Here is an 18,863-nt window from a genome sequence, read left to right on the forward strand (position 1 = left end):
CTGGGGGATGTGCTGCCCCTTATGATGATCTTTCATTTGTCACTTACACTGGGGGATGTGCTGCCCCTTATGATGATCTTTTATTTGTCACTTACACTGGGGGATGTGCTGCCCCTTATGATGATCTTTTATTTGTCACTTACACTGGGGGATGTGCTGCCCCTTATGATGATCTTTTGTCACTTACACTGGGGGATGTGCTGCCCCTTATGATGATCTTTTATTTGTCACTTACACTGGGGGACGTGCTGCCCCTTATGATGATATTTTATTTGTCACTTACACTGGGAGATGTGCTGCCCCTTATGATGATCTTTTGTCACTTACACTGGGGGATGTGCTGCCCCTTATGATGATCTTTTATTTGTCACTTACACTGGGGGATGTGCTGCCCCTTATGATGATCTTTTGTCACTTACACTGGGGGATGTGCTGCCCCTTATGATGATCTTTTGTCACTTACACTGGGGGATGTGCTGCCCCTTATGATGATCTTTTATTTGTCACTTACACTGGGGGATGTGCTGCCCCTTATGATGATCTTTTATTTGTCACTTACACTGGGGGATGTGCTGCCCCTTATGATGATCTTTTATTTGTCACTTACACTGGGGGATGTGCTGCCTCTTATGATGATCTTTTATTTGTCACTTACACTGGGGGATGTGCTGCCCCTTATGATGATCTTTTATTTGTCACTTACACTGGGGGATGTGCTGCCCCTTATGATGATCTTTTATTTGTCACTTACACTGGGGGATGTGCTGCCCCTTATGATGAGCTTTTATTTGTCACTTACACTGGGGGATGTGCTGCCCCTTATGATGATCTTTTGTCACTTACACTGGGGGATGTGCTGCCCCTTATGATGATCTTTTATTTGTCACTTACACTGGGAGATGTGCTGCCCCTTATGATGATCTTTTATTTGTCACTTACACTGGGGGATGTGCTGCCCCTTATGATGATCTTTTATTTGTCACTTACACTGGGGGATGTGCTGCCCCTTATGATGATCTTTTATTTGTCACTTACACTGGGGGATGTGCTGCCCCTTATGATGATCTTTTATTTGTCACTTACACTGGGGGATGTGCTGCCCCTTATGATGATCTTTTATTTGTCACTTACACTGGGGGATGAGCTGCCCCTTATGATGATCTTTTATTTGTCACTTACACTGGGGGATGTGCTGCCCCTTATGATGATCTTTTATTTGTCACTTACACTGGGAGATGTGCTGCCCCTTATGATGATCTTTTATTTGTCACTTACACTGGGGGATGTGCTGCCCCTTATGATGATCTTTTATTTGTCACTTACACTGGGGGATGTGCTGCCCCTTATGATGATCTTTTATTTGTCACTTACACTGGGGGATGTGCTGCCCCTTATGATGATCTTTTATTTGTCACTTACACTGGGGGATGTGCTGCCCCTTATGATGATCTTTATGCTCGTCTAACCATCATTGCACCTCCTGAATCAGCATACTGATCATTTTTCAAGTAATTACCGACCTGTTTAAACAAGCCGATAGTCGTGAAAAAGTGTTCATTGGAAACCTCGTTTGTCGATTTGCTCTATTTTTTAGGAGGACACATGAATTTGTCGCCCGCTATCCTCAGCAGTGTTGGAACTCCAATGTTCAGTCTTCTACCTTTTTTACCAGAACAAGCTGTAGTTTTGAATAACACCATTTATTTAAGTGTATAATGCACTGAAAAATGGGAAAAAAATTCCAAGAAAGATAAAATGCTGAAAAATTTAAATGTTGGCTTTTCTATTTATTTTTCTTTACAGCCTTTAACTTACAGTTTAGATGATTATATTTTGATAGAATGGACTTTTATGGATGTGATGCTACCAAATATGTTTATTTTTTAATTTTTTTATTTGGAAGTGGAAAAGAAGGGTCATTCAAATTTTTATATTTTTTAAAAATATTTTTTAAATTAATTTTTTGAGGGATTTGATTTGTAGGAAACTCGAACCTGCATTGGATCACTGTACAATATACTGCAGCACATCACTATTGCAGTATATAATAAAAATCATGGTCTCCTATGAAGAGCACTAAGATGCAACCCCATGATCGCATTGAGGGGGAACTAATGGGCGCTCGAACAAAATTGCACCAGCTAAATCACACTGTCAGAGATTGACAGCAGCAATAAGTGTTTAAACAGCAGCGATTAAAAACATCTCCGATCGCTGCTGTTGGAACAGAGTCATACCTGCCCAATGTGGAGTCGGCTCAGCTCCTAAGCCCACTTAATGACGTAGAAGTATGTCATGGAGCTGGATGGCATTAAGGTCGAAATGTAGTAAATGTTATATAGGTATTATTTTGTATCATCAATTATACAGAACCCCAATTTACTTCACGTAATTAAGAAGGTATTCATGTGTTATATGTAGGTATTTGAGAATGCTAGGAAAATACACCTGTTCCCCAAAATCATGCAGACTGTCGGCTTACACTAGAGGGCGCCATATCCCCAACTTACTAGCACACTGTTCCCAAACAGTCCGGTTCAGATGTTCACTTCCCGAAAAGTAGATCTTGTCAGTCAAAGCTCGAGACTCTTTTAGAGAGTGTCTTATTTCCATAACTTGTTTGCCAGTTACCAAAGGATCTCTGCCAATATCTTTATAGAGTTAAAATAAATGGAGAGGTCAACAGTGCACATAAGACTTTTATATAAAACATTTCTTAAGCATTTCATACACAGTCATTTAGATGGATATAGGATAAGAGTGTTTTTTATTTCTGACGTTAGCATATGTTCTGGTGCTTAATTTTTAGTGACAAACACGTATAAACATAGATATTAAGTATATAATATCCATTATGTACATACATCAAGCATATACAAAAGAAAACATCGAACAGCAGGAAATCTGACCATATTTATGTTATACCTCTCCTAATATTTCTAAAAAAATGCCTTTAAGAAAACCTTGAAAGAAAAAAAGCATGAGTTCATCTCTTCAAATCCCGAGCAAAGACGGCAATGATAAGCTTTTCACTACAGTATGTCAGAATGACAACAGAAGAGAAGTGGAGCTCCTGAGAAAAAAGGGATGAAATCAGGCCAAAATTGCTGCATTCAGACATTTCATTAATTTCAGTTAGCTGACAACCAAAGAACTTTTTTTTTTATCAAATAAATTTTTTTTATTTGTTTCATAATATAAATGTAAAAAAAAAAAAAAACACAAACAAAAAGCACAGAATGACAAATGTGTGTTTCATTTAGACACAGTTCATATGTTCAGGTATTAAATACATTAGATAGGGACTGCTTCAATACGGGTTACCTTGACGTTGGTGAGGCAGCTTGGTATACATTTTTTTGCAAAAAAACGCATAGACTAAATACCCTGTGTTTGTTATTACCTTTTATCAGCACTTGCTGACTACTGTTATATTTCTTATTGCAAGGTATTTTTGCACATTTGTCATTCTGTGCTTTTTGTTTGTGTTTCAGTCAGGGTGGAGTGAACATGGTCCAACAGACTTGTTCACATTGTGCATGTCACATGTGTGTTTTTAATCCAGTTTTTTTCATGCTTATGCATGATTTGAGAGACCCCACCCCTCTCTTGTGTGACATGCACATAAGGAGCTGTCTTGCATCACGTGCCCATACCAGAAAGCGCCTGTCTTAATCCTGCTCATTTAGACACAGTTCATATGTTCAGGTATTAAATACATTAGATAGGGACTGCTTCAATACGGGTTACCTTGACGTTGGTGAGGCAGCTTGGTATACATTTTTTTGCAAAAAAACGTATAGACTAAATACCCTGTGTTTGTTATTACCTTTTATCAGCACTTGCTGACTACTGTTATATTTCTTATTGCAAGGTATTTTTGCACATTTGTCATTCTGTGCTTTTTGTTTGTGTTTCAGTCCAACAGACTTGTTCACATTGTGCATGTCACATGTGTGTTTTTAATCCAGTTTTTTTCATGCTTATGCATGATTTGAGAGACCCCACCCCTCTCTTGTGTGACATGCACATAAGGAGCTGTCTTGCATCACGTGCCCATACCAGAAAGCGCCTGTCTTAATCCTGCTCATTTAGACACAGTTCATATGTTCAGGTATTAAATACATTAGATAGAGACTGCTTCAATACGGGTTACCTTGACGTTGGTGAGGCAGCTTGGTATACATTTTTTTGCAAAAAAACGTATAGACTAAATACCCTGTGTTTGTTATTACCTTTTATCAGCACTTGCTGACTACTGTTATATGTCTTATTGCAAGGTATTTTTGCACATTTGTCATTCTGTGCTTTTTGTTTGTGTTTCAGTCAGGGTGGAGTGAACATGGTCCAACAGACTTGTTCACATTGTGCATGTCACATGTGTGTTTTTAATCCAGTTTTTTTCATGCTTATGCATGATTTGAGAGACCCCACCCCTCTCGTGCATGTGTGTTTTTAATAATATAAATGTAGTAGGGAGGGGATAAATTAATAATGGTGGCGTCAATCAGAATGAATGTTTATAATGTTCTATAATTGTTACATTTAGAGCATTAAAAAAACATTGAAAACCCAATAGCATGGGTGGGGCCTAAACGGCATGTGATGCAGACATGTTGTGTAAGAGCTCCCGCTACAAATCCTCAAACATCCCAAACTACCGGCAGCTCTCTGTCTCCTGAGGCTTCCTACTGCATCACCAAACCCTTGAGGATACTGGAGCCACGTTGGTGTAGCCACCTGCTTACATGACCCGCCGTAAAAAAGGGATTAGAGACTCGCAGGACCACGAGGTGACCTTGATCAATATGGCGCTGAGACTCCCGCCAGCAGCAGAGCACTTGAGGTGGCATCCAGACTGGAGAGGTTTGCCCACACTGTAGATGAACCTTCCTCCCTAACAGATGGCAGCGGGGAATGCCCTGGCCCGGATCCAGAATATAGAGAGGATGATTAGGGTGACCACGAGTAAGATAGCAACACAACACTGGTCTGATTTCCCTCAGCTCTCCTATGTCAAAGAGGTAATAGTGGGCTCTAATGATGAGGGACAGCCACTGCCTGAACCCACTCTTAGGGAATTGCTGACTGCAGGAAATGCCTGTAACTTCACTCTCACCACATTAAGTGAGCAGATGAGAGGCCCAAAGAGAAATATATCTCTTAGTAAGCATGATTTGCATGGAGTCAATGAAAAAGAGAGGTAGTTGGAGGGGAGAGTGAGTGCTACAGCAGATAGGATTCTCCCTGATGGCCCGAGACCTTGGCAAAGCAATACACAACATCTCATTACTGATCAGTAAAGTTGATGACCTAGATAATAGGTGTCAAAGAAATAACCTGCTGTCACAATTCATTTTTGGATTTGTGACAGCTCTGGTTCTGCTATAATTTAAATGTTGCTTTTTTACTTTTGAGCCAGCAAGGGTTAATGTCAGTTTCCTTGCTGGCAGCTGCTTAGTTGCTGGTCAGCCGATGTGGGTGGTGAACACTCTCACCATCCTTTAAATAGTCACATGATGCATCAGCTGACTATCGGTAATAGAGTTTTCCTATGAAGACCAGCCTAGAAGTTTGTTGCTCTCTGGTGCCAGCAGTGTATCTGCTGCTTTTGTGGAGCTTGGGTTCCTGGTTCCGTATCCTCTGCTGTTTTTGTACTTTGCCACAAAGGCAGTAGTTAAGTATCATTTCCCTTTCCTTGTCTGTCTTGTGTTTGTCACTTCCCCTGTGTTGATACCATCTGCAGTGGTGAAGCTAGCGTCCTTGCCGGCCAGTGCACTAGCCAGTGTATAGTGAGGGGACAACTAGGGATTAGGCACGTGGCGTGGTGAAGGACCCACATAGGGCATTGGGGAGCTTAGTGATAGGCACAGTTTGGAGTTAGGAGCTGCCCCATCCCTCGCTCCCTACTGTTATGGCCTTCCTCTCCTTATTCCATCCCATTGTTTGGGCATGTTGTGCCGCCCGCCGGACTTACCCATCTCGAGAGTGATACCTGGGCTTGGTGGGAGTCCCCGAGAAGGTGGAAAGTCGAAACCCTTCAGATTACTTGAAGAGTTGAAGAGAGCAGGTCAGATATGACCATGGTCAGATGTGACATCATTTGAAGTGAACATATTTAAAGTGATAGATGAGAAATATACCAGATTGATAAACCATGGTATATTCTCCTTCATGCTGCCATGTCCTGATCCATCTGTTTTCATCCATAGGTATTTCTGCTGAACCCGCATCTTAATTCAGAATACTCACTGAACCCCTGAACCCTCATGCATTGTTCACCCTCTGTTTTTAATTGGTATGTCTGCTGAACCCGCATCTTAATATACCAGAAATAGTCCAGAAATCGGTCAGATGGTAAGACTAACCACTGCTTTCTAAAGGCCCCGTCTCACTAAGCGATCTCGGTAGCGAGATCGATGCTGAGTCACAACTTTTGTGACGTAACAGCGATCTCACCAGCGAGATCACTGTGTGTCACAGCGATCAGCGAGCGGCCCACCTGCCGGTATCGCTGATCGCTGCAAGAAACCTCTGGACATTTCTTTGGTCACTGGTCTCCCGCTGGCCAGCACGCATCGCTGTGTGTGACAGGCGGGAGACCAGCGATCAGGTGTCAAAAATAATAAAAAAAATAAAAAATATAGTTATTCTCACCTTCCAACGTCGCGTTCAGCCATCCTGCCTCTCTCCACGCTCCGGTCCCAGTGATCCTTTGCACGAATGACCGCGAGACTTTGTTATCCCTCGAGACCGTGACATCTTGCGGTCATTCGTGCAAAGGATCACTGGGATCGGGGCGTGGAGAGAGGCAGGATGGCTGAACGCGACGTCGGAAGGTGAGAATAACTATATTTTTTATTTTGATTCTATTTTTTACAGCGATGGCAAGCGATGCCGGGCGCTCGGCATCGCTGTGCTGATCGCTGGTGAAGCTGTCTGTGTGACAGCTCACCAGCGATCACATAGCGACTTACCAGCGATCCTGACACCTTGATATCGTTGTCGGGATTGCTGATAAGTCGCTTAGTGTGACGGGGCCTTTACTTCACTTGCTTTTTCTTTTTTCCCTGCTCTTCAACCATGCTCACATTTGCCATCACCGTTTTTGCTCCACTAATCTTCACTCTCCTTCGCTATCCCCAAACCCCTGCAACCTTGAACCAAATAACAATCTCCCCCTCTCTCTTACCCCCCCACCTCGCTTCATCTGCAGACATACTCCTTAACCTCAGACCTCTCCTACTAAAATACAAGACGATCACTCTCCTTCACCCACCTGCTTTCCCTTTCTCTGCTTCTTCTCACTGCTGGTGACATATCCCCCAATCCTGGCCCCCCCACCTCATATATCCAACTAATCCTCACCCCTATCTTTCTCACACTAAGAGAAACTACTGCAATCCCTCAAACTTAAAACCTGTGCCACTGACCCGCTCCCTCCCTTCCCACCCTCTTTCTGGAGCACTTTGGAATGCTGGCTCCATCTGCAACAAGCTCCACGTGATCCACGACCTCTTTACCTCCCGCAAACTTTCCTTCCTGGCCCTCACTGAGACCTGGCTGACACCCCCTGGCACGGCCTCCCCGGCCGCACTGACTTATGGCGGCCTCCACTTTACCCACACTCCTCGCCCTGGCAACAGAAAAGGTGGAGGAGTGGGTTTCGTCCTTTCTAAACACTGCTTCTTCAACCCTATCCAACCCCCACCCTCCCTTATCCTCCCTTCTTTCGAGGTTCACTCTGTCCATATTTACTCTCCCTCTAATCTCCAAATGGCACTCATATACCGACCACCGGGCTCAGCCACTGCCTTCATCGACAAATTCTCCACCTGGCTCCTCCACTTTCTCTCTGCTGACGTCCCCACCATCATCATGGGGGACTTCAACATCCCCATTGACACCCACCAGACAGCAGCCTCCAAACTCGTGTCGCTTAACCTCTTCCTTTGGACTTACTCAGTGGTCCTCCACAGCCACCCACACAGATGGACATACATTAGACCTCATCTTCACTCGCCTCTGTTCCCTATATAATCTCACAACCTCTCCCCCCTATCTGACCACCATCTACTTACCTTCTCATCCTTGTCCTCCTCACCTGCCCCCCATGTCCAGCCACTAGCACATCCTCGCAGAAACCTCGCACACCTAGACATCCACAGACTCTCAGACTCTCATCTACCTCTGTCCTCCATATCTTCACTCCACAACACGGACAGTGCCACCGCTTTCTAAAACGCCACCCTCACATCAGCCATAGACTCAGTCACTCCTTTCATGCATGGCAAAGTGCGACAAACCAATAGGCAACCCTGGCACAACAACCTCTCCAAAAAACTTAGACAAGCATCCAGGGTCGCGGAGCGGCGTTGGAAGAAAACACGCCTGCCAGACGACTTCACTGATTCAAACAAGCTACACTTGCCTTTAAATCAGCCCTCACCTCTGCTAAACAGACCTATTTCACAAACCTTGTATCTTCATTATCCCACAACCCAAAACAACTGTTCAGCACATTTAACTCTCTCCTCCGCCCACCACTGCCACCTCCAACTCCCCTCATCTCTGCTGAGGACTCTGCCACCTACTTCAAAAACAAGATCGACCAAACAAGGCAAACCTTCACAGTTCCACCACCCCAACCGCTCCACATACCAGACCTCTGCCCTTCCCTAATAACCTCCTTCTCCAACATCACTGAAGGAGAGCTTACTCATCTCCTTTCCAAATCACGCCTCACCACCTGTGCACTTGACCCCATCCCTTCCCACCTGCTCCCCAACCTCACTAACATGAGCATTACAGCCCTAACCCATCTCTTCAACCTATCCCTAACTCCTGGTACCTTACCCTCTGCCTTCAAACATGCCACCATAGCACCCATCCGCATAAAATCAAACCTTGACCCAACTGCTATGCCCAGCTATCGCCCCATATCACTGCTCCCGTTTGCTTCCAAACTCCTCGAACAGCATGTCCATGCTCCACTTTCCTCCCACCTCTCATCTAACTCCCTCCTTGACATCCTGCAATCTGGCTTCTGCCCCCACCACTCCACTGAAACTGCCCTGACCAAAATTACTAATGACTTACTCACAGCCACAGCTAACAGACAGTTCCCCATCCTCCTCCTTCTTGACCTGTCCTCTGCCTTTGACACAGTTGACCACTGCCTACTGCTACAGATTCTTTCCTCCCTTGGCATAAAAGACCTTGCCCTGTCCTGGATTTCCTCATACCTTTCTGACCACACATTCAGCGTTTCCCACTCCCACACTACCTCCTCATCCCGCCCCTTCTCTGTTGGAGTCCCCCAAGGCTCTGTCCTGGGGCCCCTACTTTTTTCCATCTATACTCTTGGCCTAGGACAACTCAAAGTCCCATGGCTTCCAGTACCACCTGTATGCAGATGACACTCAGATCTACCTCTCTGGCCCAGATGTCACCTCTCTGCTGTCCAGAATCCCGGAGTGTGCATCAGCCATATCCAGCCTTTTTCACCTCTCGCTTCCTAAAACTCAACGTAGACAAAACTGAACTCATTATCTTTCCTCCATCTCACGTATCTTCCCTACCCGATCTATCTCTTATGGTAAATGGTATCACGCTCTCTCCTGCACCTGAAATCCGCTGCCTCGGAGTAACTCTCGACTCTGCCCTGTCCTTCAAACCACACGTCCAAACTCTTGCCACCTCCTGTCGCCTCCAACTCAAAAATATTTCCAGAATCCGTCCCTTCCTCAGTCCTCAATCTACTAAAACTCTTGTACATGCCCTCATCTCCCACCTTGACTACTGCAACACTCTCCTCTGTGGCCTCCCTGCCAACTCTCTTGCACCACTCCAGTCTGTCCTCAATTCTACTGCCCGACTAATCCACCTCTCTCCTCGCTACTCCCCTGTCTCTCCCCTCTGCAAATCCCTCCATTGGCTCCCAATTCCCCAACGAATACAGTTCAAACTACTAACACTGACCTACAAAACCATCTACAACCTTTCCCCTCCCTATATCTCTGAACTAAATCTCTCAATATCTTCCCTCACGTAATCTTCGATCCTCCCAAGACCTCCTACTCTCCTCCACACTTATTCATTCCTCACACAACCGCCTCCAAGATTTCTCCCGAATATCCCCTATCCTCTGGAATACCATGCCTCAACACGTCCGATAATCTACCACCCTCGGATCCTTCAAACGGAACCTGAAAACCCATCTTTTCAGGAAAGCTTAGAGCCTGCAATAACCATTCTGCCGCCTCACCACTGCCTGAGCTGCTGCACCCCCGACCTTCTGTCTCTTCCCAACTATCCCGTAGAATGTAAGTTCGCAAGGACAGGGTCCTCTCCCCTCTATACCAGTCCGTCATTGTAAATTTTCTTTCCTGTTAATGATATCTATAACTTTGTATGTAACCCCCCTTCCCATGTACAGCACCATAGAATTAATGGCGCTATATAAAATAATAATAATTACTTTGAAATGTAGCTCCCTAAGGTCCTGGGAAAGGACACTGTCTACATTCTTCACAATTGAAAGGGTACATAGAGTCCCTTCTCGTCCACCCCCACCTGGGGTACCCCCACACCCTATCTTTACATGGTTTCTACATTTTAACAATAAAGACTTTATTGTTAGTATGGCCAGTGAGGTTAAGGAACTCTACATAAATGGAAGCAAGGTCTGCATTTTTTTTCAGATTTGTCAGCTGAAGTACAGCCGATGCCAGTGCAATTCCTAGACATCAAGTAGTGGCTGAGAAATTTGAAGATTCAATACGCATGTGTGGCGCCCCTGAGGCTCAGTCGCCACAGAGGTACTGCACCTCCTCCTGAGGTGTGGTACCCCACCATCCAGGTAAATTGGAGGCTCCTGACCACGCTCCAACACCTGCATCCCACACAACATGGTAGATCAGCAAAGCCACAATGCGGCTCCCTGCTTGGAGTGTAGCAGAGCACCTTTGGTTGCTCCCTGCTTGGAACATGAAACGTGCTGGGAGGTGGGTGGAGTTAGAATACATAAAAGAGTGGGAAGGGTTAGGATTTCAGTCAGTCAGTGGGTCAGTCAGTCAGAGAGTCACTCAGAGAGGAGTGAGGAAAGGAGATCCCTGAGAGAGGGATGGAGGAAGGAGGTGCTGCAGCAGATCTCAGTGACCAGGGTCTGCTGGCACGGGAAAGGAAAGAAGGAGAAAGACATTGAACCAAAACCTGATCTTCCATGAGAAGGAAGGACTAGTACGGAACGTAGGCGTAAACGGGAACAGAGGACGTGGGTTAGAGGAAGAACCCTGCCTAGAAGTTCTAAGCACAAGGCCGGGGCCCAGTCCCCGAGGTTGTATGGATACTAATGGTCCTACAGCAGACACCGGTGGAGTAGTGGGCTGTAAATGCACTACTCCCAACTAAGACTTGGGGGCACAACAGCAACCTTGATAGTGAGCCGGGACTCAGGAGTAAGGAGTCCCCGAAGCAGGCTACAGCTGTCTACTGTACAAGTAGTGTTCTTGGGAACATCTGTCAGGAGGCACTCCAGTGTAACTCAGTACTGGGAGTACTTCACACTTAAAGGCGCTATAAGAGGAGACGTTCAGAAAGGCACATGTTGGCGGAGTGTTGGAAGGGAGCATTCCATCTGGCCTGGAGGTTGATTGAGTCCCTGACCCGGAGGACACAGCACGGAGGCGGGCACCTGTGTGTGTGTGCTACAGACTGTGAGTAAAGCTTTGGAACTACAAGCCTGGTGTCCTCCATTGATTCTTGCGCCAACACACCCAGCACCGCTACATCGGGGTACCAGTTTCTACACCGCTTGTGCCTCTCCTCTACCCCTACATCTACACTGCCCTGGGGCTACAGCTCCACCTGTGGGGAGCTTCACCACCTTGGCTTTAACACACCACCAGCCCCAGAGGATCTGCACGCAGCGTCGGCTCAACATCTCACTTGCCGAACACCACAGGTGGCGTCACGAACTATTCCATTAAATTCTTTCCACAATTAAACTTCCCCTGTTAACTGGGCGCCCAGGGCCACGGACCGGGTCACCGCTGCTGTGTCACATCCCGCCGACATTGGCCCGGTACCGAGTACCCCACGGCCCTGGGAGGGCAACCCACATGTGCTGTTGATATTACCAAAGAACGTTTTATGCTGCCTGACAACCTCTTATCTGAGTCTACTGTATATCAATATGCACTAAGCTCCACTGCTGAAGGCTACAGACAACCAGGACTTTGGATAAGAATTATGGCTGGCAGTATGAGATTATAGAGCAGGAGGGATACCAAGTCTTGAGACTAGTATAGTAAAGGTTACATCGATTATATTAAAGCTGTTGTAATTAATGCGTTCACAATATAAATTACCTTCAAGGACCTCATCTAACATGTGCGTAACCTTCTGTTCTTTCAGAATGTGCTTCTTCAAATACGTCATAAAGATTCCAGAGCTGAATGCCTCATCCTGAACTTCATATGCCTCTGCATTCTCACTTCTATAGGGAATAAAGGAGACCGTTACTTTCTTGAGTTAACAACATAGATGACTGTCATCAGATTCTTTTTAAACACTATACCCCTTTCACATAATTGACACGAAGGGCAATGAATGGAGAATGATTGCCGACGCTTTCACACACTTTCGTTCTCAATCACTGGCCAACTTATACATGCCACCAAAACGCTAGTCCGTTGGCTAATTAGTTTATATGGGCTTGTAAATAATCATTGAGGTCAAGACATTTCCTCTTACTGACTATAGTTATTTAAATAGCACCATTAATTCCACAGCGCTTTACAGACATCATCATCACATCATCATAGTAAACAAGGGATGTGCTGCCATCAAGACGCATGGTGTTTATGGACAGAATAATCATAATTATTATCGTTCTGACCTCATGCAGTTTGTATCAGCTTATGTGAAGCCCTCAGCTTATGTCTGAGCACGCACAAGGCGGTGATGGGCTCAATACCAAGTTTATGAGCCCTTACACTTCTCTATGCGTGCCTAGACAGAAGCTCGGCGCTTCTTCCTGACAAGCTACATGTTTCTAAGCGACTTTTTGAGCAATCGGCAGAGGTCTCGGGACACCCAGTAATCTGCAGGACATATCATATTGTATCTATCAACTAAAAAAAAAATTACATATATTCTTTAACTACATTGTATCAATGAGTATTAATCATTTTTGAACAATTAAATGTTAAACTTTGGGCCAGAAGAAAACAAGTTAGATTGTTCTCTGAGGAGGAATTTAATGGGTTATGATTCATGGTTTTATGACAACTCTTGGCTGACACAGTAAAATTGACTGAAGTGAATAAATATTATTAGTTGACATTTAACGCACTGAACACTATTGTGATCTGTTTCTGCTTGAGCAACAAACAGGAAATAAGTTAATCCAAAAGGTAACAGTCGCATTCGTCACCACTGCCCAGGGGGCAAAGCAGAAAAACATTTACTGACCTGACGCACTACTTCACCTGTTAATTGCAATCACAGTAGAGATTAAAGGGAACCTGACAGGTGATACATGCTCCCCAAACCGTGGGCAGCTAAGTCAGCCACTGGTTGTACAATCACTGCCGTGTATGTTTGACTGATACGCTGCGGAGCTTCAGGGGAAAACAAAATTGTAATAGCTGCCGGGGAGTCAGGTGCACAGGGGAGTAGTGGTACAGGTGGGTACATGTGCAAGGACGGTATATGGACCCTTTGCAGTCCAGTAGTTATGACTATAGTAGAAACTACTTGCTGCTTTGGAGGTGGACATGGCCTCCTTACCTTTTGAGCTCCTGTGTAGCTGCACAGTTTGCACCAATGATATGTCTGCCCCTGGCATTATCTATATTCCTAAGTGTAAATAGCTGCAGTATGTAATTTAAGGTTTTGAGTTTAATCATGTTTCTTCTGGTACTCCTCAATTGGTAAATGCCAAAGCTCTGGGACTGAAATGAGAACTCTCTAATGGTGCCCCATGCTCCATTTAGAATTTTGGCATTTTCTTGAATAGCAACAGGGACCTTGTGCACTTTTATACCTGTACCAAAGGACAAGTAGGAGCCTTATCGTTGTGGTAAATTCAGAAAGGTTCCTACTTTTCTTAGTCCACTACCTATCCATTATCCGACAGTCTGGTTTTACCCACTGCTAGTTTACAATCAGTGTAGGAACAAAAAGGAAACAATTATCATGTGCCTTCAAATGATTTCACTGCTGATGGAAAGAAACATTAAAAGAAGAAAAAAAGAGGTGAACAACATGGGAAAAAAGGGATGGGGGTTAAAGAAAGGTAGAGCAAAGATCGGTAAGCAACAAAAGGGGAAGATAAAATAAAAAAAAAAAGAAAATTAAAAAAGAGGAGAGAAAAAAGGTATGATTATTTACTGCACATTCTGGGAATAGGATTCAATTTGATAGTCCTAATCAGACTTTCCTTTATAGGAGCACATGCAGAGAGCTGTCAACCACTGACTAGGACCGCTAACCGGACAGCTTTGTCAAGAATGTTCAGCGATTTCAATGAATAAATTACAAGTTATACTTAGTAACATAGTTAGCAAGGCCGAAAAAAGACAATTGTCCATCCAGTTCAGCCTATATTTCGTCAAAATAAATCCCCAGATCTACGTCCTTCTAAAGAACCTAATAACTGGAAGATACAATATTGTTACGCTCCAGGAAGACATCCAGGCCTCTCTTGAACCCCTCAGCAGAGTTCACCATCACCACCTCCTCAGGCAAGGAATTCCAGATTCTCACTCTCCTAACAGTAAAGAATCCTCTTCTATGTTGGTGGAAAAACCTTCTCTTCTCCAGACGCAGAGAATGCCCCCTTGTGACTGTCACCATTCTTGGTATAAACAGATCCTCAGAGAGATAATTGTATTGTCCCCTTATCTACTATATAATTGTCTAATTCTGTCTGTCTGTAACAGAAATCCCGCCTCGCTTAACGGCCGCGACCAATCAGCAACAGGCGCAGTGCAGCCTCCTGTGTCGTTGATTGGTCGCGACCTAATGTGCGGATGGTAACCAGGGTCCGGAGGAGTGGAGACTCCTCCAGACCCTGGGTACCATTAAGATGTAAAAAAATAGAATTAAAATAAAAAATAGTGAGATACTCACCTTCGGATGGCCCCCGAACTTCCCTTCTCTAACCACGCGCCCGGCATCGCGGTCCCAGTAATGCTTTGCACCAAAGATCGCTGAGGACGTCGCGCTCTCGCAAGATTGACGTCATCTTCGGTCCTTAGCGCTAAGCCTTACTGGGACATGGCGATGCCGAGGCAGAAGTGGGTGTGAGAATCGCGCATGTGCATAGCGCTATCCGGCGCCATTTTCCTGAAAACACATTTGAGGGGTCTTCAGGAAAATGGCGCCGGACAGCGCGGTATGGGCATGCGCGTACTCCGGCGCCAGTGCCACACTCCTCCCGGCTCCCCCAGCCTCCGGCAGAACGGGACAGCACTGGACCACAGGAAAGATGGGTGAGTATAAATGTTTTTTTGTATGTGTGCAGTTTCCTAGGGGTGAGGGGGACGATGCATACCAGGAAAGGGGGGTGACGGGACCATGCATATCAGGAAAGGGGGTGACGGGACCATGCATACCAGGAAAAGGGGGTGACGGGACCATGCATACCAGGAAAGGGGGTGAGGGTAACCATGCATACCAGGAAAGGGGGGTGAGGGTAACCATGCATACCAGGAAAGGGGGGTGAGGGTAACCATGCATACCAGGAAAGGGGAGTGAGGGGGACCATGCATACCAGGAAAGGGGGGTGAGGGTAACCATGTATACCAGGAAAGGGTAGTGAGGGGGACCATGCATAACAGTAAAGGGGGGTGAGGGTAACCATGTATACCATGAAAGGGGGTGAGGGGGACCATGCATACCAGGAAAGGGGGTGAGGGGGACCATGTATACCAGGAAAGGGGGTGAGGGGGACCATGTATACCAGGAAAGGGGGTGAGGGTGACCATACATACCATGAAAGGGGGGTGAGGGTGACCATACATACCAGCAAAGTGGGGGGAGGGGGACCATGCATACTAGGGAAGGGGGGGGTGAGGGGACCATGCATACCAGGAAAGGGAGGTGAGGGTGACCATACATACCAGCAAAGGGGGGTGACGGGACCATACATACAAGGAAAGGAGGGTGAGGGGGACCATGCATTCCAGGATTGGAGGGTGAGGGGGACAATACATACCAGGATTGGGGGGTGAGGGGACCATGCATACCAGGATAGGGGGGTGAGGGGTACCATGCATATCAGGATTGGGGGGTGAGAGGACCATGCATATCAGGATAGGGGAGGTGCATTATTGCATTATTATTAAATCTTCATAAATAAACTACATACATATTCTAGAATACCCAATGCATTAGAATCGGGCCACCATCTAGTATACTTATACATGGTTATTAGATCAACCCTCAGTCGTCTTTTTTTCTAGACTAAATAATCCTAATTTTGCTAATCTCTCTGGGTATTGTAGTTCCCCCATCCCCTTTATTAATTTTGTTGCCATCCTTTGTTCTCGCTCTAGTTCCATTTATACTTGATCGTTCCACAAACCTATATATCAATCTGTTCACCATCTCCTCCTCTATATCATGCTGTGAACAGATTACAATTCTTGACACTCACCTTCATCATATTTGTGTCATACAATAACTGGTATATGGTAAATGCAGGATATTTTATAATAAAACCCTAGCATAGCTTGTACAAAATATCTTAACTAAGAGTTACCCAAGTCAGAAAGGCGAGTAGAACAATCTGAACGCTCATCTTATCACATGACTTACGTGGCGTATCCATAGACTGTGTTGCCCAATGGCTTGAGAGGACTCACTTTGGATAAAGCACAATCTGAGTTGTACCTAAACAAGAATTGAAAAATATGAAGCAACTGTACAATTAAATCTAAATGAAAGAATCAACACTATGAGCATTTATCTACTACGATTCCAACTACAAAGAATAGAACTTGTGTGTTACCTTCTTTATCTACCTTTATTGATATATTATTATTATTTTTTTTTAAAAAGGAGTTTTTCATTACTGGATGTTTATGGTGGCCTCACTGTATATGGGGGGCGCAGGAGCTGTGCCCGGTGCTGATGATGTGTGCGTTATACACCCGGCCACTGAGAGTAACGGCTGCTATTGGAGTTAGCTTTAGATGTAGCAGTTTAATTTCTTAGATGCTGCTGTTAATCATGGCAGAGACATTTATGAGGTTAAAAACTGGGGTCGCTTCTAATGCCTACTGATCCCCCTCATACACAATCGTGAATTGACCATGGGTTATCATAGCATCCAGGAGACCATTGAAGGCCCCCTGTGTCTACCATGTTACTACTTCTATGCCAAGCTTCATAGGATACTGATAGTTATACAACAAAATTCATCACTACAGGATTAAGGCAGGTTCACACTGTCATGATCCTGGATAGGATGGTTCCGTTTCCATCCTGGTCAGGTCAGGGTTAACTTTAGTTCACCTCTCTTTGGTTCTGGGGCGGCTATTTAATGCTGGCAGTTCCTGGGTCTGGTGTCGGTGATACTTCTGTATACTCGGCTAGTGATTGCTGACCCAGGTTACTTTCGTAATTGTTGCGCCTCTGTGCTTGTGTGCCTTGCTGTGTATGACTCGGTTCGCCCTCTGACTCTCACCTCTGTATCCTGTTTTGTACTGCCCTGTCTCTCCTCGTTATTTGACCCCCTTGACTTGTCTCTGTTTACTGTTTGTCTTATCCCTAGGTACTACACTCTCATCTGGCTTAACCCTCGGCTTTCCTTGACCACGTGTACTATCTTTGCCTTGCATTCTGTGCATTTAGTTGCCTTCCCTACATTCATGCGCAGTGGCTCTGCCCCCTGGTCACATGACTGCTCAGTGCTTAGTCTCAGGTCCTTGTGCACAGCGTGCCTTGTTCCTGCACTCCCTGCGCTCGTGCACATGCCCCCTGATAGCACCCATAGGCAGTGCCAGTGACACCACCGGTGTCATCACACACATGTTCAATATTTGTAAGCCAAAACCAGGAGAGGAACAATCAGAGGAAATGTATAATAGAAACACATCACTACTACTGCATCTTTCACCCACTGCGGATTTTGGCTTACAAATACTGATGTAAAATACTGACCAAATACTGAACGTGGCCTTACAATGTGCTATTTATCAGGGATTTCTAATTGTCTGAACTAATAACATGCAAAAATAATTTTCCCATACAGTGAATGTGGAAAAAAACAAACAAAAACTGCAGAATCACTATTTTTGTACTATGACACTGCTGTTTATTATACTGGTACTATGTTATTGCATTTGTGCTATGATTCTACTGTTCATTATGCTGGTATTATACTATTACATTAATGCTATGACAATACTGTTTATTATAATGGCAATAAGTTATTACATTTGTGCTATGACACTACTGTTTATTATACTGGCACTATGTTATTACATTTGTGCTATGACACTATTGTTTATTATACTGGTGCTATGTTATTGCATTTGTGCTATTATATTACTGTTCATTATACTGGTACTATGTTATTACATTTGTGCTATGACACTACTGTTTATTACACTGGTACCATCTTATTACATTTGTTCCATGACACTACTGTTTATTATACTGCTACTATGTTTTTGCATTTGTGCTATGATACTACTGTTGATTATGCTGGTATTATACTATTACATTAGTGCTATGACAATACTGTTTATTATAATGGCAATATATTATTACATTTGTGCTATGACACTACTGTTTATTATAATGGCACTATGTTATTACATTTGTGCTAGGACACTATTGTTTATTAT

General features: G+C 44.7%; 1 protein-coding gene across 2 annotated transcripts in view; it reads right to left on the minus strand.

Moving 5' to 3' along the window:
• LOC141092980 (mucosa-associated lymphoid tissue lymphoma translocation protein 1-like) overlaps positions 1–18,863 on the minus strand; it is a 102,203-nt gene that overhangs the window by 11,183 nt on the left and 72,157 nt on the right. For both annotated transcript variants that reach the window (XM_073579365.1, XM_073579364.1), the window contains exons 11-13: positions 16,828–16,902; positions 12,372–12,499; positions 2,511–2,651 (exon numbers count right to left, since the gene is read on the minus strand). In XM_073579365.1, the coding sequence (XP_073435466.1) occupies positions 2,511–2,651; positions 12,372–12,499; positions 16,828–16,902 (344 nt within the window). The remainder of the gene's footprint in view (positions 1–2,510; positions 2,652–12,371; positions 12,500–16,827; positions 16,903–18,863) is intronic.

Source organism: Dendrobates tinctorius, unplaced genomic scaffold (genome assembly GCF_039654945.1).
Source record: "Dendrobates tinctorius isolate UK_male_01 unplaced genomic scaffold, ASM3965494v1 ptg000062l, whole genome shotgun sequence".
NCBI lineage: Eukaryota > Metazoa > Chordata > Amphibia > Anura > Dendrobatidae > Dendrobates > Dendrobates tinctorius.